This window comes from Corapipo altera, unplaced genomic scaffold (assembly GCF_003945725.1).
Source record: "Corapipo altera isolate COAL_440 unplaced genomic scaffold, ASM394572v1 0, whole genome shotgun sequence".
In the NCBI taxonomy this organism is placed as follows: domain Eukaryota; kingdom Metazoa; phylum Chordata; class Aves; order Passeriformes; family Pipridae; genus Corapipo; species Corapipo altera.
Genome location: NW_020884872.1, coordinates 1,913,886 through 1,936,217, shown reverse-complemented (window position 1 = coordinate 1,936,217; position 22,332 = coordinate 1,913,886). Strand labels below are relative to the sequence as shown.

At 41.9% G+C, this 22,332-nt stretch overlaps 2 protein-coding genes across 8 annotated transcripts in view; one reads left to right on the top strand and one right to left on the bottom strand.

The window, feature by feature from the left end:
* Window positions 1-5,220, top strand: part of VPS26C (VPS26 endosomal protein sorting factor C) — a 14,767-nt gene extending 9,547 nt beyond the window's left edge. Inside the window, exons 5-8 of the mRNA XM_027634873.1 lie at window positions 145-219; window positions 1,191-1,341; window positions 1,625-1,777; window positions 3,117-5,220. Coding sequence (XP_027490674.1) covers window positions 145-219; window positions 1,191-1,341; window positions 1,625-1,777; window positions 3,117-3,199 — 462 coding nt within the window. The 3' untranslated portion in view covers window positions 3,200-5,220. The remainder of the gene's footprint in view (window positions 1-144; window positions 220-1,190; window positions 1,342-1,624; window positions 1,778-3,116) is intronic.
* The window catches only part of TTC3 (tetratricopeptide repeat domain 3), a 52,319-nt gene continuing 33,087 nt past the window's right edge, over window positions 3,101-22,332 (bottom strand). For 6 of the 7 annotated variants that reach the window (XM_027634703.1, XM_027634695.1, XM_027634724.1 and 3 more), the window contains 20 exons: window positions 21,768-22,082; window positions 20,790-21,050; window positions 20,528-20,574; window positions 19,491-19,547; window positions 18,170-18,246; window positions 17,929-18,066; window positions 16,854-17,718; window positions 14,969-15,034; window positions 14,418-14,567; window positions 13,298-13,437; window positions 12,654-12,722; window positions 12,230-12,326; window positions 11,309-11,409; window positions 9,879-9,972; window positions 9,340-9,438; window positions 7,406-7,818; window positions 6,731-6,851; window positions 6,372-6,584; window positions 6,065-6,154; window positions 3,101-5,623 (listed from right to left, as the gene is read on the bottom strand). In XM_027634703.1, coding sequence (XP_027490504.1) covers window positions 5,513-5,623; window positions 6,065-6,154; window positions 6,372-6,584; window positions 6,731-6,851; window positions 7,406-7,818; window positions 9,340-9,438; window positions 9,879-9,972; window positions 11,309-11,409; window positions 12,230-12,326; window positions 12,654-12,722; window positions 13,298-13,437; window positions 14,418-14,567; window positions 14,969-15,034; window positions 16,854-17,718; window positions 17,929-18,066; window positions 18,170-18,246; window positions 19,491-19,547; window positions 20,528-20,574; window positions 20,790-21,050; window positions 21,768-22,082 — 3,524 coding nt within the window. In that variant the 3' untranslated portion in view covers window positions 3,101-5,512. The remainder of the gene's footprint in view (window positions 5,624-6,064; window positions 6,155-6,371; window positions 6,585-6,730; window positions 6,852-7,405; window positions 7,819-9,339; window positions 9,439-9,878; window positions 9,973-11,308; window positions 11,410-12,229; window positions 12,327-12,653; window positions 12,723-13,297; window positions 13,438-14,417; window positions 14,568-14,968; window positions 15,035-16,853; window positions 17,719-17,928; window positions 18,067-18,169; window positions 18,247-19,490; window positions 19,548-20,527; window positions 20,575-20,789; window positions 21,051-21,767; window positions 22,083-22,332) is intronic. The other variant, XM_027634713.1, reaches the window with a different exon arrangement.

Sequence of the window (22,332 nt, the reverse complement as noted above, 5' to 3'; positions counted from 1 at the left end):
GATAGGGAGTGTATTCCTGCTTTAGATAGGGAGTGTATTCCTGCTTTTCCAGCTGGTTTGGAGCAGCCAGGTGTTGTGGTTTTTAATCTTCTCTGGATGTTTTGTGGATCAGAGCTCCCAGTTTAACTCTGTCCTTCCTTGCAGTCACAGAAGGGGAAGCTGCTGCCCAGCCCTGTGGACTTCACAATCACTCCTGAAACTCTGCAAAATGTTAAAGAGGTAAAAGGATTTGCTGTTCTTTTATTTTAAATGTTTGTGTGATTCTGAGTGAGACCAGGGGAATGATTAAATGCTGCCCTGCAGATAATCAGCTCTTTTTACCCCCTTTTTCACTTTTCTAAGCAATAAAGTGATTCTGCCTCATCTTTCACATCATGGTGACCAATTCAAGGTGGAATTTTGTTCAGTAACCACTGGATATTTGTATCCTTTTCCTCAGTGAAAGGAGGCAGTGGAGCCAAGGAAAACATTTTATACCATGGATAGCCAAAAGCCCTTAAAAATGTGTATTTTGGTCCTTGGTTGTGCCATTTTTTTACATCCTCACATGGCTTTGGGAAGCCTGAAGGAGGGAAGGATTAGGTGGGATGTTGGGAAGAAATTCTTGACTCTGAGGGTGGTGAGGGGCTGGAATGGAATTCCCAGAGAAGCTGTGGCTGCCCCTGGATCCCTGGAAGTGTCCAAGGCCAGGTTGGACAGGGCTTGGAGCAACCTGGGCTGGTGGAAGGTGTCCCTGCCCATGGCAGGGGGTGGCACTGGGTGGGCTTTAAGGTCTCTCCCAACCCAAACCACTCTGGGATTCTATTCCTGCCAGTCTCCCTCCTTCACCACGAGGTTCCAGCTCCTGGATGAATTGTGATGGCCAAGTGCTGTCAGTTCATCCCAGGAAAATCCAACCCTTGGGATGATGGAATGGGCAGGAAGGATGCATGGCAAGGGAGAGGATTGTGGAGATGCCCTAATGCAGATGGGTAAGGATACAGATTGAAAAAATTATTGAAGCTCATTTCTGAACTCCTGAGTCCTTAACCTTGGAACTTTGGGGCATTTCCTTCACATTTGGAGAATTCTCTGTAGGGTGGTTTGTTTTTTTTTCCTTAGTCTGCTCTTCCAACGGTGTCTCTTCCTCAAGAGTGATCCTTGTGGGTCCCTTCCATCTCAGAATATCCTTGTGATTCCATCTCTTCCAGAGAGCTTCCCTCCCCAAATTCCTGATCAGGGGGCACCTCAATTCCACCAACTGTGTGATCACCCAGCCCCTGACGGGGGAGCTGGTGGTGGAAAGCGCCGAGGCCGCCGTGAAGAGCATCGAGCTGCAGCTGGTCAGAGTGGAGACCTGTGGTGAGTGTCTGTGGAAAATGTAGGGAACAGCCCACAGGAATCACCTCTTGTGCTTGTTCACCTTCAGTCTGGAATATTGTGACGAGCCAGAGAGCATTAAAAAGACCTTCAAACCCACGGTTTGCGCTTCGGGTGGAATTTAATTAACTCCAGTTCATTTAAATAACTCCGTGATCCTTAACTTGCAGCTCAAAGTTTTTCCCCCAACCCCAGTGTCTCTTTGCTGCCTTCTCTCACCTCTTCCCCTTTCCCTGCTCTCCCTGTGCCTCTGCTCCTTGCCCAGGCTGTGCTGAAGGTTATGCCCGGGATGCCACGGAGATCCAGAACATCCAGATTGCCGACGGTGACGTCTGCAGGGGCCTCCCCATCCCCATCTACATGGTGTTCCCCAGGCTCTTCACCTGCCCCACCCTGGAAACAACCAACTTCAAAGTTGGTGAGTGTGTGGCACTCGATGCTCTGGAGGCATTTTTTTTTCCATCAGGGACGAGTTTCTAGTTTTCCTTCAGCTTCTGGCAGGTAACGGGATAAATCCGGTGCTGCGGGAAGGCCCAGGGACATCCTGGTCCTGGAAACACATCCTGGTGTTTCCCTGGAGAGGCTTCCTGAAGAGGAGGTCACAGATTGAGAAAATACAGCCCAAACATTTTCAATAGAAACCCCTGAGCAACCATTAAACTGCTTCTGACTGACAGAATTCCATGATAAAGGGGCAGGAGAAACAGTGGAAAATGCAGGTCATTTTTTTTTCCCTGCTAAAAGTTGCACATAATTAAACACTTGAATAATAATCCAAGAATAAAATTCCCTCTGTTCCTCAGCAGTGAGAACCCTCTCTTTCCATTTCCTCTCTGTTCTGTTTCCCACTCTCCTGCTGGAAGCAGGAAGGTTGGTCTGGGTGTGACTTTGCTTGTCTTGACCCACACCACTGCTCCTCCCTGCTGATTGTGGCCAAAATCCAGCATTTTTCTTAAGAAAATGATTTTCCTCACTTGCTCAAACAATTGCTGCAAGAATCACTTGGCTAGTTTGTATTTCTTCCCTCCACCCTGTTGGAATCTTGATACAGAATCTGTGTGCAGTGATTTTTCCCAAAATAATATTCTTATTTTTTTGCCATTTTTAGCTCTTGAACAGCCATTTAAATTGTTAGTGTGGGAGCTACTTTTATTTATAAGAAGTATCTTAATATAGTTACAAAGACTCTAAAAAAAGGGCAGTTATTTTCAGTTTATTTTGATTTCTGCTTCCCTTCATTTATTAGCTCTGCCTGGCTTTGTTTTGTGTCCATTTGGGATTGATTATTGATCTGATATTGGATTTTGGCTTTGAATGACACCATATAGCATCTAAAGAGTAGATTTTCTTCTGGGAATTTTTATTCCATACTTGGCAGATCTGTTGTATTCCAGTTTCATTTCCCGAGGCTGTTAAATGCTGGCAACAGGGGAGGAGTCTCTCCTGGGATTCTCCCACTTCCCTGCTTCTAAACACCATGTTTAGGTGTCTTTCCCAAAACATTTTGCTCCTTGATGTGTGAACTCTGTTGTCCAAAAGGCTTTTGTGTCACAGTTTGTCACTGACAACTGAATCCAGAGGAATCCCAAAGATCAGAACGAGGCAGGAATTCTCTAGGAATGGTCCAAGGTGTGGGATCAGGTTCTGCCTGGGGGGCAGTGCCATGTGTGAGAGCAGGAGCTCCTTCCTGCCCTTCATCCTGCTGGCAGGACCCAGTTTTACATGGAATTCTCTCTTTTCCTTTCCCCTTCTCCCAGAGTTTGAGGTGAACATCGTGGTCCTGCTGCACGACGACCATCTCATCACTGAGAACTTCCCACTGAAGCTCTGCAGGATGTAAAGACCCAGGGAAGGACTTCCTGGAAAAGGCCCAAATTCTTCAGAGGAGAAGTGAAACTTTATCCATGCCTGATTCCAGCTGGAGCCACCTCACTCCTTTTGGGTCCTTCTTGTGCTTTCAGTTCTCTGGTCATCTTTCCCAGAGAGCCCACCTGGACTTCCCAATCCAGGCAGCCTTGGCAGGGATCCTTCTGCCTTCAACAACCACGTTATCCCAACTTTTCCTCAGGCAAATCCTGAGGGAATGATTTTGCAGCTTTCTACAACTGCTGTGTAAGTACGTAGGAAGCTTCTCTCCTCATTTAATTCCATCATATTTGTTCCAAAACCCTTTGAAGACCCCTTGAACCTGTTGAATCCTGTTATATCCGTACTGGGAGGCCATGGGAATTGTGATATAATGATAAATAGGGTCTTGGAAGGGATAAAAAATGGTGCTACAACACTGGGAGGTGCTGCTGTGGGATCAGTGTGAAAGAAGTGAAGTAACACCGAGGAAATTTTGGTCAAATTGGGAACATGAGCCTGTGTTGGAGGAATAAATTCACCAGTTTGTAACTGTGCAGCTTAAAGGAACTTTATGGGCAAGAAAGAACCTTCCCAACACAAACAGGTTGTGTGTGGATTTTGGGGTTGTTTTAATGGAACAAGTTGATTTTAATTGTGAATTTTTCCATGAATCTTCCCTGTGGGGTAAAGGCAGGCTCAGGTATAAAGTATTAGGGGAACTGGAAGTGTAAAAGTGAGCTCCTGAAAAGGCAGAATTAAGAAAAGTGCCCAAAGTCATTTCCTTTGGCTTTCTCCAGCAGCTTTGCCAAGCAGGACAGTGTCATTCCAGGGGTGGCCCTGGTGTTTTAGGGAGCAACAGCTGGAATTTTTATTTCAGTCTCTTACTGGGGGGGAAAAAGTGCTATTTAATAAAACTTCACACTTTCCCCTAAGAGCAGGGGATGGTACAGGGTGATTTTTGGGAAGTGGAAGCCACTCTTTGTAGTCCCCAGAGCAGCTCTTCCAGCTCCTGTTGTCCCAAGGGATGTGGAAAGAGGAGCCCCAGCACCTGGATTAGGGAGGCTGCAACCCCCCAAAAATACTGGAAGGTGAAAAGGAGGCAAGTGCTGGAATTCCTCAGGCTCCAAGGTGCTTCATCTCCTGGGAATTATTTACTCACCCATAACTCAGACTTAGCAGAAATATTACACAAAGCCCAACCCTGCATGAGCTGCAGCAGTAACTTTAATTTCTTATTCAAGTGCCAATTCATACACTGATTAATCACAGAGTAGTTTAAAACTTCAGCTGGAGGATATTTAGCACTGGGGGGAACAAGTGATCCCTAGAATTAGCTAATGAGCTCATAATCCAGTTAATGCTGCCTGGAGTCAGACAACAGCCACATTTGATTTCCAGTTTGAGATTTTTCAGTCTCTGCTCCTCATTTTTTGGCTCTTGGAGGCAAATGTGACAGTGCTGAAGGTGCTCTGGCAAGCTCAGACTCTGAAGGCAGTGGGAAAACCATTCTTGGAGCTGTTTAAATTCTGCCCCTCATGGTGACCACTTCCTGCACAAAATACAGATGTTGCTTCAGCCAAAATAAAAATCCTGTCATTCCCATTTAAACAGATCAGCTCTTCAACAGTGGGGGGGAATTCAAACCCTATTTTGAGGGTTTGAATTAAAGAATCCATTAAAGAATGGATCCACTGTATTCCAGCTCCATTCACATGAACAACTTTAAAATTCTTGCTTCAATAAATTACTAAAAGTCAGTATTTAAACAATTTGAATTTATGCAGAGAGAGGAGCTGCAGGGATGAACTGCACTCAAAAGGAATCCTGCAGTTCAACTGGAATTGTTGATGCCAGAGGAAGGGAATATCTTGGCTCTTCCAATTCTGCATTTGGGTTTCCTGCTTGTTTGATATTGGAATTTGGTTGCAGTGTGGAATAAACCTGAGGGAAAGCTCCCTCTTCACAGGAATTATGCTCTGGCCTTTCAGATAAAACAGATTTGCTACTTTTCAATTAAATTAAAAAAAAAAAAATCAAACAAAGGCCAGTTTTGTGTGCTGCCAGCCCTGAACCACATCAGCTTCCCACGTTTAGGCAGCAACCAGGAAAAGTGCTGGATCTTGGAGTCTGGGCCTTAATGCCAAGTGTTAAATCCCAACTCTGCCTGAGCTCTGTCACCACTGCCAATAAAACCAGGGGCCTGGTGCTGTCCCTCAGCTCGGGGGTTACTCTGCAGCCACTTTGCATCTGATTATGATGATTATGATGATGATTATTACTATAAAGTGCTGAAATAAAGCCAGGACTAGGTGCACTTGTTCCATGCAGGAAGCTCAGGGAAGTCTTCAGGAAGGAGGGCGTGGACACGGCAGATGGGGCAGGTGCTGGAATGTTCCTTGAGCCACGTTCTGATGCACTGCAAGGGCAGGGAGAGAGGGAGGAGGCAAAGGCTGGGGTTAGAAAAATGTTCTCCAGTTCTAATCCATTTGTTCTGCAAGAAGAAATCAGCAGTGAAGAAATAAGGCAAAGGGGAAAAGTCACAGACAGGAACATGGAGTTATTCTAACATAATCCTGACTTTTTTTACTCCATGAAGTCCCACTATCAGGTGGCAAATGTAGGGATAGCCCAGTCCATAACTGCTGCAAACAATCCAGATTTAATCTCTGAAGGCTCACTTTAAATTCACTCTGATGAATTATCACTTTACTTTAAAAAAACCCTAAAGCTTTCTGACACAGTAAAACCAGCTCTTAGGGCCAGTCTGGGGGTGCAAAGGCTGGAAAAGCAAATTGTGCCCAGTTGTTTAAGCACTGAGGGGTAAATGGAGAGTTCAGAAAACGAGCCCAGAACTTACTTCTCTGTGAAAATGATGCCCACACTCCAGTTCACACGAGTCTCTGCTCAGCTCATCGTGACAGATCGTGCAGGGATCCTCGCCGGAGGCCTGCACGTGGAATGCTCAGTTATTGGAAAGCAGCAGCAGCAATTAATCAGCAAATTCCACTATGTCAATTAATTTACTAACTTTAACCAGGTCTATTTAAGCTTCTGTACACAAAATAAACGAGTCAGTTATTTTTTTTCCCCAGCAATACCCTGATTGTTTTGTGTCTTGGGCGAAGCACATGGCAACGACCTCGCTGGAACAGAGGAGGACTTACTGCATTGTCCTGCTTTTTCCATTTAGCTTTAGGTATTGCTCCAACATTCCCCCAGGGCTGGAGGTTTGGCTGAGATGGGTTTTTATTTGAGGTGTTTTTAGGTGCAGGTCCTGCTCTGGAGGGACTGGGGGCATTTCCTTCTGCAGCCGCTTCCCGACTCCGTGTTCTGGTCGGGGCTGCTGGAGCAGAGACTCTCCCTGCTGAAGCTGGTGCCTGCACAGACAAAGAAAGGAATTTGGAGTGAGTTTGTATTTAGAGCTGGATGGCAAAGGGCACTTTGTGTAGTTTGGGGCTGTGCTGCTCCATTCCCCCTGTCAGAAGATTCCCAGGAAGAGGCAGTGGCTCCACCCCCTCAGTACCTGGCTCTGCCGGTCCAGGATCAGCTCCGTCACTCGGTTCAGAACCCCATCAAAGCTCAGACCTGACAGGGTGTTCCCATTTCTTCTCTGTACCTCTCTTATAAAACCAGTGAAATCTGAACTGCAGGGACAGGAAAAACAAGGATCAATGACTGGTAACATGTGACACTGGAGGCTCCATGTTTGATTCCCACCAGAAGAGCCTTAAAAACACCAACTTCTCCCACAAACTGGAGCAGGTGCCTGTTCCAGGAACTTTTAGTAACCAGGATCTGCCTTAATTGTAAAAAAACCCTAAACAATAATCAGAATCACAGAGTGGTTGGGTTGGAAGGGATCATCCTTAAAGATCATCCCATTCCAAACCCCTGCCATGGGCAGGGACACCTTCCACTAGACCAGGTTGCTCCAACCTGGCCTGGGACACTTCCAGGGATCCAGGGGCAGCCACAGTTTCTCTGGGAATTCTATCCCAGCCCTTCAGCACCCTCACAGGGAACAGTTCCTTCCCAATATCCCATCTAACCCTACTCTCTGTCAGTTTGACCCATTCCCCCTTGTCCTGTCACTCCAGGCCCTTGGAAACAGAACAAAACCAGTCCCTGTTTTACTTTATCCCTGGCTGTGCAGAACTTATTACACCCATTAAAACATTCCACTCATTCCAACCAATACCTGCTGTAGTTTGGGAATATACTCTGGAGCTGTGCAATAATATTTTCCAGTGCTTTTGGAAGCTTTTTGTTGTTTGGAAGTGCAGGAGGCCTTGGTTGCAGAGCTGAGGCATCCTGGTGGTTCTGGGTTGGCTGAGTGGCACTTCCAGAAATCCCTGATGGGTGAGGTGACGGGATTTTATTGGAATATGATCCCTCTGGAGGTTGGGAATGTGTTTTCACAGATCCACCACTTGCAGAACAAGCCTCAGCAGTGGCAGGTGCTGCCTTAGCTCCAGCCTGGGTTTGAAGGGATGGTTGTGTTGGACCTTGACCTTCAGGACTGGAAAATGCAGGAAGTGAACTGGGATGTGCAGATGCCAAGGAATAGGTGACAATGGCTGGATCACTGACCAAAGGTCTGGCTGGGATTGTCTAGGAAACAAAACAACATTTCACAGGACAAACAGTGACTAAAACAAATTTGAGTTGAACTCTGGAGCATTTGCAGCTTTAATTATGACACGTTTCGTGGTGCCAAGGACCTGGAAGGTCTCAATTTATCTTAAGAACTCCTTAAGATCAGTGCAGTTGTTTGACCTCAGGACTATTTTCTTGCAGCTTTCTCTTCTAAAAGGTTATTCTGGTCTTACTGCAGAAAAAAAACCAGATTCCAAAGGCAGAACAAGAGGCTCAAAAGTTGCTCTTTCCCAACTTGGAAATTGCTGGTGATTAAGTTATGTACATACTCTGTGACAATAAGTAGAAAGGAGATACTTAAAAATAAGTGAGGAAGGAAAAGTATGTAGGAAAAAAGGAGTGGAACAATTACTTGTATAAATCCAGAGAGAGTGTAGTAATAATATCAAATTTACAGTATTAGAACAGAGTCCTGAATCTAAATTATACTCAGAACAAACAAGAGAAAAAAAATCTAAATTATACCCAGAACAAACAAGAGAAAAACCCATGATTTTCTGCAGAGAGAAAATACATAAAAAAATATAAAAAGGACAATCACAAGGTTAAGAAGAAACTGCCATGATTTGAGCAAAGCATTCGTGGAACTGTTGGCCCATGAGAAAATATCTGTGAGCAGGATTTCCCTGGGCTGTGCTCATTCCAGAGGCACTTCCATAAGTGGTTGGACTCCAGACGTGGCTGGAAGTTGATTCTGGTGTTTGTGATCACTCACACGTGTTGGTTTGACAATTTCCTCAGGAGGAATTTCTCCCTGGAAAGGGTGGTGAGGCCTTGGCAGGGGCTGCCCAGGGAGGTTTGGAGTGCCCAGCCCTGGAGGTGTCCCAGGAAGGCCTGGCCATGGCACTCAGTGCTCTGGGCTGGGGACAAGGTGGGGATGGGGCACAGGGGGGGCTGGATGACCTTGGAGGGCTTTTCCAACCTCTGGGATTCTGGGATTCTCTGTAATGGGGCTTATCCTGATGGATTTTGGAGCTGTTCAACCTGGAGAAGAGAAGGCTCCAGGGAGACCTCAGAGCCCCATTCCAGTGCCTAAAGGGGCTCCAAGAGAGCTGGAGAGGGGCTTGGAACAAGGACCTGGGTGACTGGACAAGGGGGAATGGCCTTAAGCTAAAAGAGGGCAGGATTAGATGGGATATTGGGAAGGAATTCTTGGCTGTGAGGGTGAGGAGGCCCTGGCACAGGTTGCCCAGAGAAGCTGTGGCTGCCCCTGGATCCCTGGAAGTGTCCAAGGCCACGTTGGAGCAACCTGGGCTGGTGGAAGGTGTCCCTGCCCATGGCAGGGAGTGGAACAAGATGATCTTTAAGGTTCTTTCCAACCCAAAGCTTCTGTGATTCCATGATTTTGGTTCTACAGGAAAACCAGGATGTGCAAAACCATCAGTGCAGCACCTTCAGTTCAACTTTAAACAGCTTAAAAACCTCTCAAAGCAAACTGAAAGAACTTAAAACTGCCCTGAAAGGTGAGATACTCACCAGGACACTGGGAGGAGAGGGAATATCCATAATTTCCACCTTAGTGAGGGAAACCTGGGCACCACTTTTCACCAGCTCAATTTTCTCCTCATACTCAGCCTGCAGAGAGAAAACAATCATCCTCCACCTCAGCTTTAATTAAAAGATCCCTCTTCATTTCACATTTACACTTTACATTTGAACTTTTCCAGAGACTTTTCTTGGTTTTGGTGGTTTTTTTTAAAAAGTTCCACAAATTTCTAAAGAAATCTAAAAGAACCAAGAGCTCAGACTTGTTAATGTGGGATCTAATTTTGAAACACGTGGATAAAGGACAGGTTTTTTTGCCTTTGTAAAATTGAAGCTATTCACTGTAAATTTACTTTAATAACCTGGACTTAAAACTGTGTCTTCCTCTTGTAATTAAAAAAAAAAAAATAAATCCCAGGTCAATACTTGGTATTTTAAAAAACAGGAATGCAAAGTTATTTAAGGTATTTATTCTGTTTGAATTTCCCAAAATTCAACTTAAAAGCTTGCTAAGAGAAAGGAAGCCTCACCTCTACTTTTTCCAGCTGTTTCTTTACATTGGAAATAAAAGTTTCCCAGGAATCAATCTGTGATTTCAACAAAGGTGCTGCTGAAGCTGAGCTGCTGAAATATTGAAGATTTGCAGTTAAATTCCAACATTCCCATTATTTTTCTTGAAGACCAGTGGTGTCTGCACAAGTTTCTCCCTCACCAACTAATCACTAAGTTCAAGATTTCAAGGGATTTCGGGTTAAAAAGTTAAATTCTTGGTGTTTGGATTCCATCCAATGCCAGAAGTGAACTCCTACCACGGAATTTAGTATTTTGCAGCAACATAAGGAGAGGGAAGGGGAACATGACTGAAATTTAAGGTGCCATCAAGGGCTAAATCAGGCCCTTGTAAGGAAGAAAACAACCTTGGATGTCCAGTATTTTCTGTTTACACTTCAGTTCTTTCCCAGGGAAAACTGGGAATAACTGGAATGTTCCCAGGTGCCTGATCTTCCCCAGCTCAGACAGAAAACAGGGGTAAGGATGAGCCTCAAAGACCAGCTGAATTTTGGTTGGGGCAATACTAAATACCCCAAAATCCTGTGTATTGAAGATATTATAATTTCATATCTTCTCTAAATATTTTATTTTATTCAATTTTGTAACATGAAGATGAATATTATTTAAAGACACCCCAAAATTACAGGTGAGTTTTGCTCCCAGAGGGATGTCAGCCTGAAACATAAGAGTTAAAGGCAGCTTTTCCTCAAGCTGAGTTAAATTAGACATTTATAATTCATATTCTCATATGTTACACATATTCTATATATATATTCCTATATATAAAATATATACTATATATTATATATATTTATAAATAAAATATATAATAGTTATAGAATATATTTTATTTATATTATATATAAAATATATAAGTTATAGAATATATTTTATTTAGATTATATATAAATATACAATATATTATATGTAATATAGATATATATTATATACAAATATATTATGTATAATATATAATATATATAATATATAAATATATTATGTATAATATATATAATATATATAACATATAAATATATTATGTGTAATATATATAATATAGATATATATCATATATAAATATATTATGTATTGTATATATAATATAGATATATATATTTTATAAACTATAGATATTTTATATATTATATAATATCTTTTATATATTAAGAATTTATATTCTTAAAAATACAAAGTTAGTTTTAAAAATCCCCCAGATGTGTGATACTAAAGCAGGGGAAATATTATAATTTTAATGTTAAAAATGTACATATTTTCATAATATTTAACCACTATAATAATAATCACAAATATTTCTATAATATTTAATCACAATAATAACAGTGAATAAACACTGTAATTGTATTTAACAACCAGGAGCACTAAAATTTGTGGTGTGAACTCTCTGTACCTGCTCAGTGTCTTCAGCATCTTGAGATTTGCTTCTGCTTTGGCAACGGTGCCACTGAGCTTCCAAACTTCAGTTTCCTTCCAGTTCTGGAACACTGAGATCTGGAACCAAAGAGTTAAAAAAAAAAGTGTTAAAAAGAAAAAACCCTAAAACACGAGGGGATTAAAAAACCCCTCCAACTAAATTTTAATTAGAAATTAAATTTAATTCGAATCTGAAACAAGAGTTTGACGACACAAAGCACAAACACACCCAGTTCCTACAGGGAGGAATTTCAAGTGGGAATGAACATCCCAGGGTTTTGGGGAGGATAAAAAGTTCCCTCTGCAGCTTCTCCCACATAAACACACACATCTATATGCAAATAAACAGATATTTAGATATAAAAAGGCAGCCTTTTAAATACTGCAAGGTTGAAGACTAGAGTGGACCAACAAGAGCCTTCAAGCTCTTCCTAAGAAGGGAATATTCTCAATATTCTCAATATTCCAAGCATTTCCAGCATAAACCAGCTTAGTTTAGGAAAAATATTGATACATGAGTTTTACCTGCATAAGGAAGTAGCTACATATTCATTAATAACTTAACCATAGTAACATAAAAACCCTCCTTGTTTTAATTCCAAATGGAATCTCTTCATAAACAAGGATGTGACTCAATTACCAGAGTTGAATTTTGTTTGGGGCAATAATTTATGCCCCAAATTTTCTGCACTTTTAATACTAATAAATAATAATAATAATAATAATAATAATAATGCACCTTGACCTGCAAAGTTTTGTGGGAAAACATCAGGAACAGCATTAATCAATATTGGAATAACATTTTTGATACCACCTTCCCCACCTCCAATGAGCACAAATGATCCAAGCTCTAGCAAAAGGTTCTTAAGGTTATTTTTTTTTTTTTTTTGGTTTGTACCTCTGCTTTAACAGCTCTTTTCACACACTCCTGGCAGTCATCTTGACTCTTTTTTATAAGCTCTTCCAATTTTACTTTCTCATTAGCAAATTTATTACTGTGAAATAAAAAGAAGTTAAATATTTGAGTAACATTTCCAGCAGAGCAGTATTTAAAATTTATGCCATTTTAGAGGTTTTCTACAGCTACTCTCTCTATTCAGTATCATGTAATCAAGGGAAATATATGAGAGTATGATGAAAAGACAGATCTCCATTATTCTAAATATTAATATTTACTCAGGATAAGTAAATGAAACAAACTTAGAGTAAGAGATACAGGTTAAAGTGCTTATTTCTCCCTGAGCCTTTACCCAGAGCGAAGCAGAAAACTCCAAATCAGCAGAAAAAATGGAAATATTGCAGAAAAAATACAAGACTTTTACCTGGTATCCAGAAATGTATTTAAATATACATTATATTGCTTTTCCTTGTCATCAATGGTCTTCAAATACCTGCAGGAGTGAAGCATTTATTAAACTTGTGCTGATAAAGGTTCCTTGGCAAATGTGTAACAGGTTCCTCTGTGGCCACAATGACAACCTGTGGGCTTTAGATATTGTTGTACCTTAATATCTGTATATTTTAGATATTGTTTGATGCCATAAATATTACAGTGTTCCCACCCCTGGAAGTGTCCAAGGCCAGGTTTGGATCTTGGAGCAACCTGGGCTAGTGGAAGGTGTCCCTGCCCGTGGCAGGGGGCTGGGACTGGATGAGCTTTAGGGTCCCTTCCAACCCAAACCATTCCATGATTCTATCCTAAGGACATTTAAATATATTCCTAATAAATCAGCAAATAATATAAAAACCAGGCTGATGGATTTTTCCAGAGAAATTCAGCCCAAAGAATAAAGATAAAACAACAGCACTGAAGGACCAAACTCCTCAGGGCTCTCTGATATCTTGACTTACCCAGCCAAGGGTTAGGTTTAGATATATAAGAAGTGAAATATTTCTATATAAGTTAGGAGATATCTGATGTCTTTCAGAGCTCAGACTGATGTAAATCTGTGTTTAAAGTCAGTACCTCTCGTTGGTGTCTGTGTGTTTTTTGGCCGTGCTCCTCAGGGCTTTTAAGTTGTCTCGGTTCTCTTTTTTCTCCTGCTGCCATTTCTTCCCTTGTGCTTCTGAGTCCTGGTGAAACCAATCCAGTTCATTCTGGGAGACCTGAAAGCAGGAAACAAAGCTTCGTTTCTGAAAAACAGTGTTTTATTCAGATGCAAGGTCGAGCAGAATGAGGATATTTATCATGGAATCATAGAATCAGCTGGGTTGGAAGGGACCTCTGAGATCATCAAGTCCAACCCTTGATCCAACCCCGCTGTGGTTCCCAGCCCATGGCACTGATGCCACATCCAGTCTGTCCTTAAACACCTCCAGGGATGGAGAATCCACCACTTCCCTGGGCAGCCCATTCCAATGGCTGAGCACCCTCTCTGCAAAGAAATTCTCTCTAATCTCCAACCTAAACCTCCCCTGGCACAGCTCCAGACCCAGCCCTCTTGTCCTACTGCTGGTTTCTGGGAGAAGAGCCCGACCCCCACCTGGCTCCCCCCTCCTGTCAGGGAGTTGCAGAGAGTGAGGAGGTCTCCCCTGAGCCTCCTCTTCTCCAGGCTGAGCCCCCCCAGCTCCCTCAGCCTCTCCTCACAGCACTTGTGCTCCAGTCCCTTCCCCAGCCTCGTTGCTCTCCTCTGCACCTGCTCCAGCCCCTCAATGTCCTTCCTGAGCTGAGGGCCCAGAACTGGACACAGCACTCCAGGGGTGGCCTCACCAGCGCTGAGTCCAGGCCAAGAATCACTTCCCTGGACCTGTTGGCCACACTGTTCCTGATCCAGGCCAGGATCCATTGGCCTTCTTGGCCACCTGGGCACACTCTGGCTCGTGTTCAGCTTCCTGTCAATCCAAACTCCCAGCTCCCTTCCTGCCTGGCTGCTCTCCAGCCCCTCTGTCCCAGCCTGGAGCTGCCGGGGGTTGTTGTGTTATGATCCAGCACAGACTGGGGTTGGAAGGGACCATAAAGATCATCCCATTCCACCCCCTGCCACGGGTAGAGATTCCTTCCACTATCCCAGCTTGCTCCAACGTGGCCTTGGACACTTCCAGGGACGGGGATTCCACACCCTCTGATCCCAGGATGGAAGTTTTACCTCAGTCTCTTCCACACTTTTCCTCAGGAGCTCTTCCAAAGCACCGATTTCCTCGGAACTTCGGCTTTGCAGCTGCTCAAATTTCTCCTCTGCCTCTTTCAGTTGTTCTTTCAGCACCTGATGCTCCTTTTCCACACGCAGAATATCTCCCTGAAAAGAAATGAGGTGGCAAAACCCAACCTAAATGACACATTTTCTCACTTTTATCTCCTGGTACAGACATAAACCTGCCATTAACACCACTCTGAACTGTCTACATGCCCAAATGGAGTGTTTTTATCAAGCCTCAAGATTTCTGGAAGGGAAATACAATCTCCCTAAAATACAGAACAAAGCTCAAACCCCTCCCTGTTGTGGGCCTGTGTGAAGTTTCCATGAAGAACATCACAGAATACAGAAAAAGAGGCCAAACCACAAACCACCAAACCACCCAAAATAACAGAAATACCTCTTAAAATATGTCATTTTCAGAGAACTTTATCTTCTCACTGCTAAATTTTTTGGGGCATTCCTTTAACCTCCTTCGTGAGAAATACAAAGATGTAACTTACTTGTTGGTTTTCAAATGGATGGAAAGGCAAGGTATTGGTTTCTCTATCAGCTACTTCCTGATTGACCTAAAATACAAGAAATTTTGAGTAAATTAAAAAGCTTTCCAGTTTATAGATGCAACTGCAAGGTCAGCTCTGGTTTGGAGCTCTTGTACCTCACCTACAGCTTTACAAACCCAACTGATTTACTGAGCAGGTCTAAAACAATGCAGAAAAACATCGTGAAAGTGTTTCTGGAAGGGACTTCAACCTGTAAAGAAAGCACTTGTCTGTTTGATCTTTCCCTAATTTCATGGACCACGAGCATTTATACTGAGAGTCTTCAAGCACAGCTGTGCCCTAAATGTCTGAAAACTTCATATTTGCAAGAAGTGTCTGACAGCTCCCCGAGAAGCTGTTTTGTGACTCCTAAACTCAAGATCTACCACAGAAGTGCCTCTGCTTAGAAGGGACTCCAGGACCCTGTTTTGCTCCACCACTGAAAGACCTTAGTGAAAGAACTGAAGTTCATGATGTCCCTGTTCTAACAGGCTGTTAAAAACTGTAGTCAGATAAGCTTAAAATCATGGAATTGTTTAGGCTGGAAAAGAGCTTTAAGATCATAAAGTCCAGCCATGCCCCCAGCACTGCAAGGCCACCACTGACCCGTGTCCCCAAGTGCCACATCCACACAGCTTTGAATCCCTCAGGGATGGGGACTCCACCACCTCCCTGGGCAGCCCCTTCCAATGCTTGACAACCTTTTCTGTGGAGAAATTCCTCCCAATATCCAACCTGAGCCTCCCCTGGCACAGCCTGAGCCCGTTCCCTCTCCTCCTGTCCCTTGTTCCCTGGCAGCAGAGCCCGACCCCCCCCCCCGCTCCCCCCTCCTGTCAGGGGGTTGCAGAGCCAGAAGGTCCCCCCTGAGCCTCCTTTTCTCCAGGATGAGCCCCCCCCAGCTCCCTCAGCCCCTCCTGCTGCTCCAACCCCTTCCCCAGCTCTGTTCCCTTCCCTGCACACGCTCCAGCCCCTCCATGTCTCTCTTCCATGAGGGCCCAGAACTGGACACAGCCCTGGAGGGGCCTCTCAGAAAACGTGATGGAGTTTCCCCCTGAACTGACCCTAAAACCTGGGCCACCACTGTGAGACCACACAGAAAACATCAGCCAGCAACTGTTAAATTGCACAAACGTTGTGAAAGTGAAAAAAAATCACTGAACTAACTCCAAAAGTTAAAATGACAGCACAGAAGGACTTTCCTTCATGTCTAAAGCAAAGCTGAAACTAATTGTGCCCCAGCTCCCCTCTCCGGTGCCCAAACTTCTGCACAAACCTGAGGCAGAACAAACTTCAGTCAGCAGCTCTTTAAAGAATTACAAATTAAAAAGAAGAGTAGTCGCAGAAAGCTTAAACTGGAAGTTCTGAGGCATCACTGGATGGTTTAAATTGGAAGGGAACTTAAAGGATCAACTCGTTCCAGCCCCCTGCCATGGGCAGGGACACCTTCCACCAGCCCAGGTTGCTCCAAGCTCTGTCCAGCCTGGCCTTGGACACTTCCAGGGATCCAGGGGCAGCCACAGTTTCTCTGGGAATTCTATCCCAGCCCCTCACCACCCTCACAGCCAAGAATTCCTTCCCATTATCCCATCTACCCCTGTCCTCTATCACTGTGAAGCCATTCCCCCTTGTCCTGTCACTCCAGCCCTTGGAAACAGTCTCTCTCCATCTTTCCTGGAGCTCCTTCAGGTCCTGCAAGGCCACAATCAGGTCACCTCAAAGCTTCTCTTCTCCAGGCTGAACAATCCCAGCTCTCCCAGCCTTTCCTCCCAGCAGAGCTGCTCCAGCCCTGGGATCCTCTCGGTGGCCTAAAAAGCTCTCAAATAATTATCCCATTTTCATTTCTTACCTGAACAGCCACCATCCTTATATGGGGGTTGCTCTTCATTCCAGGTTTACTTTTGCTTCCCTTTTCCACCTTAATAACCTGTTTACCATTTTCAGCTTCATCTGAGCTACCTGGAGCAGCCAAATTCTCTTTATCTGAGTTCTCCAACCGGCCCCAGGGGTCTTCACACGTTTGGATTTTGGTTGGGATGAAATCATCACGGATGTATTTTCTGACTGGAATTGCTGATTCCTGATTATCCTGAGGAGCTGCAGGAGCAGCACAGACATAACCAGGCTGCCTGGCAACAAGTGGCAGGACAGGCACTGGAGAAGGCACAGGCAATATCCTTCCATACTGGTAACCCCAGGAAGTCTGAGGCAAAAATATGGGACTTGTAGAATCCAGGTTTTTTAGTAAAACGTCTGCGAACGACGACTTGTTTTCCATGGAATCAATGCTCTGGCTTTGCAAGGAATTCCTGGATCTACAGGAAGCAGGGAAGGAATAGGGCAAATATTGTAGAGTCTCATAACTTAAGTCAGGTGATGGTGGTATATGGGGTTGAATAGGGTAGGACTGGGGCTTGAATTCCTCAGCATCTGGATTTAACCGGAGGTTTTTCTGGGAATGGTTCCCTTGCACATTCCCATCTATATAATTTTCATTTCTGTTTGTATTTCCCTCAAAGAAGACCGAGTGCTTCTTTAAGCAAATAAGATTATCCACCATAATGAAACGAAGGGATTTCAGAAGGAAAGATTCCAGGCCCCCCTGATCCTCCACGACCTTTCGAGTTTCCTCAGGGAAATTTTCATATTCCCCAACTAGTAATTTATTATTAATTTCCAGAGGGCCATGTTCCTCCAAGATTTGAGTGAAATACCTGAAAAAAAAAAATTTAAAAATTGTTATTTTTAATCCAAGTTTTTTTAATTTCATTCTAAACTTGTATTTCAGTGTATTAGTCCAGACATTTATGGACACACCTACATACACCAGATCCCCCAAATTATGGACTTAATGCAATAAATGATAAGAATTATGAAGTAAAATTAAACCCTTGAAGTTGCTGAGTACAGAAATTTATACTTACTCATATAAACTCTCAGAGATTGGATCTGGATTATTAAAACTGTTACTATTTGAAACTTCATAGAGAGCTTCAAATTCCTCCAGTTGCTCCTGGAGATACTCTGGGATTAAAAATGGCTCATTTGTAAAATCTGTGTATCTTAAAAAGAACAAAAAAGAGAAAGTTAACCCAGAGTTGGTGTTTTTAAGTGATTCTGGGTAGTAAAATAATAAAAAAAAAAGAGATAAACGATGGTACTTACAAATTATTTTCTTCTATAAATATCTTCTCTTCTTCTCGTGGGGCTGTACTAACTCCACTGGATAATACTAAAATAGACTAAATGAAAAGAGGTTGATTTGATTTATTTTATGTCACAAAATTACAGGCAAAATGATCCCCTGTAAAGACCAGGAGCAACTTGTTTCCACCCTGATTTTGTTCTGTGACTTCGTTACGTTCAGATCATGAACTGCAAAAACTTCTTGGACAGTGATTGACCCCAGCAAGGAGGTTCTTAATCTAAAATTATTCATTTCTTCTTCAGAACTTCTTTTGGAAAAAGGAAATTGGGATATTCAGCCCAACATCCCTTTTTTTTTCTTTTTTTTTACCGATTTCATCCAAATTTAATCAAATTTCCTTTATGTTGGAGGCAACTTTACCACAGGCAAGTCTGAGTTACCCCACGTGGTTTAATGACACCTGTTATCCTTATGTTCAACATTACAAACATTTGAGTTGTCTCTGAATTTTTATTCTCTAATAAATGTGTATAATCTAATATTTTATTCTCTAATCGACTTGTCTAAATGCACCTAAGTCAGAAAAACACAAACCTGGCTGATGAGAACAAGAAGAAAAAAAATAAATGAATAAAATCTTAATTTTCCTCCTGGAATTCTAGTAAAATTATAAAAAGGTGGAGGCATAGAGACTGTATGTGAAACTTTTAATAAAGAAAAATCCTCAATTAAGATTCAGGCAAAATATTATTCCCAGCAAAATCTACAAAATAACAAACAACTCAACAGTTCTCTGAGCATTAAATGGAACAGCTGCATCCTCAGTCACTGATATGCCCATAAAAATGATCAGAAAAATCAGTGAAACACATAATTTCATGTATTTAATCAGGTGTGAGGACACAACTTTTTAAAGTGTCCAAATTTGCCAAAAAAAACCAGGGCATAAAGTGTTAATTCCACAGTCAGTGCACACCTTCCCATATGGCAAACTGAGGATCAAAACACTAATTCAGAATTAAGAGCCAAAGGTATCCACAAATAACTTCTTTTTTTTTTTTTTTTCAAGTTTAGAACCACCTTCTTTGCTGACAAATTCATCTTTTAACAAAACAAAACCAGTGTGAACTGAGTATTAACAGCACTTTTTTACTTTGGGAAAAATTACTTCAATAAGGAATTAATACCTAAATACCTCAAGGTATTTAGGAAAGCAGCCTCTCTATACATGTGAATGCCAGAAATCCTATAAAAATCCAAATTTTTAAATGGGTTTTAATAGTAATTAAATAGTGTCTGCTTAGTAGTATCTCCTTTAGGAGCTAAAAAGTTACTCACCCTCGAGTCTTTCAAGTTCTTCTTCCTGTTTTTGTTTTTAACTTTGATATCATTAGTCTGAAACAGAAATAAATAAAAAAAAAAGTCACTGGGTTTTGTTTTGTTTTTTTTTTTTTAATTAGAATAAAATTCTGATGCATTTCCAAAAGCAGCAGGTAAATCTTTCAAGTTTCATATGAAAATTCTCATTCTGGTTTGCCCACCAAGATTTAAAAGGTGAAATTCTCCCTCTCCATCCCCTGGAGGAAAATACAAAAAAACCACCCCAGAGCATTTTATTCAGCATTTTCCTCTTTGAACACTTAAAATGTTGACTTTTAAAATCAGAAGATTGCGTTATTTTATTCTTTCAGCTCCTTGCTCATTCCTTAGAGCCAAAATTGCATATTTAAAATCATCCCACACTGGTTTTGGGGGGGGAACAACCAAACAGGGCTCTCAAATGTTGCTTCAGTTTTCCAAGATACTCAAAGATGAAGGAATTAAAATGCTAATTAACTCTTTAACAGGACCTTAATTATAGATCAACATGACTCCACTCACAGCAATTACTAACAGGCTGTTTCAGGCTATAAGTAACACTGAAACAAAAATAGTTTCATTGTCATGGTTTTCGTTTCATTCTTGGATTTCCAATTCAGGAAAAGAAGCAAAAAAACCCACATTTTATTAATATGGACATAATTAAAGTTTTCAGTGTCAAAAGTAAACCTTGGGTCTGTAGAGATGAATTTATTTGCAGGAAATGGGAGTGTCTCAAACATGTAATTAACTGAAATGCATAATATACTTTTGTCAGTTGGAATGGATTTTAATGGAGACACCCATCAAAAAGTCACTCAGAATGAATTATTATTTTTATGATTATTAAAATAAATAATTTAAATATCAAATTATTTAAGAAAAGGGAGCTAAACCCACAGAGTAAATCTCTAATCAAGTCTGAAGGATAGGGCTGTAAAAGTGCACATCTTTATTCACTTCAGCACTTGTTTAAAAGGCCAAACTGATCCCAAATATCAATTAAGTTCACTTACTGATATATTTTCATTTCCTTGCTTCTTTAATATAATGGTTGGGTCATCTGTTGAAAGGATAAAAGTCATACTGATTAACAGAAACAGTAACATTCCCTCTAATTTACAATCACAACTGTGAAATTACAGGAAATATCATTATAATCCTTTATCAAATACCACCAAAGATGCAGCTGCAGAATCTTTAGGCTTAAAAACTTAATAAATATTTATTTTTGGTTTGAAATCCACCTGGTCCAGGTGGGACCCTTTGCCTACTCACCCATTTTATCAAAGAATTCATCTAAAGCTTGATGAAGAAACGGGAAATGTTCTCTGTTGTCCTCTAAAAGCCATATAAAACAACGGGTTTTCTCTAAGGGGGGTTTTAAGAAATAATCACAAATCTCTTGCTTTTCAGGAGTTGTCACATAATCAAATTTCCTGCCATACTTCTGGTTCCAGAGTGGGGTTAAAATAGAGAAGTCAAGCTCTTGCAATAATTGTTCATATTGATGGAGGAAGTTTTTTGTAGCTGTCAGACCTGAAAGAGATGGAAAAAAAAACCCCAATGTTTCATTTCAGCTGCAGTTTTATGGCTTAAAACATGATATTCCTCTCCAAAGGGAAGCACTTGGCTCTGGAAATTAAATATCCAGTAGCTTGAAACACGTGAAAATGCAAACAAAAAAAATGATAAATGGGGTTTAGGTGAATTTTAATCAACACCAAATTATTACTTGTGTAATGAATTCATATAAATTCCTGGAAGGACACGGATGCAACAGAGCAGAATGAAGAAGACCCAAATCTCCTCCAAGGTTTTGGCATTTTTATGCCTGGAAAAATCTTCCTCCAATTATAAATCCAACAGGAAACCACAGCAAGGCACCACATCAAGTTCCTCCCGAGTTTAGCACAGGCAGTTAAACTTTAATGACTAAAACCCCACCTACTTTCCACAAACAGATCATTTATGCAAATATTCTCATTTAAGGCTATTCTACAATTTAAAGATAACAAGAGAAAATAAACCTGCTCCATTTTCTCCTCCCCTCTTGGACAAAGCCCTGCCCACACCAGGTTGAACTTTCCTCTCCAGAAATCCTGACTTAGGAGCAGGTGGAGGAAAAACAGGGAAGCTCAGATTTGCCACTTGAAATTAAGAAAGGAAGAGGGGGAAATAGGGAAAGGAAGAGTAGAAAATAGAGGAGTTATCCTCTCCTCTGCCAGATTCTGCTGTTCCAGCAGCACAACCTACCCGAGTTATTAAGATGTTTCAGCCACTTGAGCAATTTGGGATCCACCCCTTCCAGCTCGCTCAGCACGTGGATGAACCCCCTTGTTTTGACCCTGTTTTTTTCCTGAATTAGGTGGTTGATGAGCTGCTCCATCACTTCCTTGGATTTGCTGCTGGTTTGGGAATATGAGGTGTAATCTTCCTCGCTGATGACAAACCAGGACAGTAATTCCTTTAATAACTTGGCAGCATCACCAACTGCTGTTTGGATCTGCTCGGAATTCCGACTGATGTGCTGCAGGACCCGGTCACCAGCATGGAAATCTTGGCCATAACCTACAGTGGGAATCAAAAAAAAAACCCAAAATGAGCAACATTTCATGTCTCTACCACAAAAAAAACCCCAATTTTTAAGTACAGGTGATTGGGACTCAGTGGTGTTATTAATTATTTGCTTTATCACCACGTTGAAATTACAGAATGTCAATAATTATATATATATGTTTTACATATAAAATAGCTTCATGTTATGAATTTGATAAAAATTGGTTTAAATTTGGTTTACACAGAGAAATAAACACCCTGA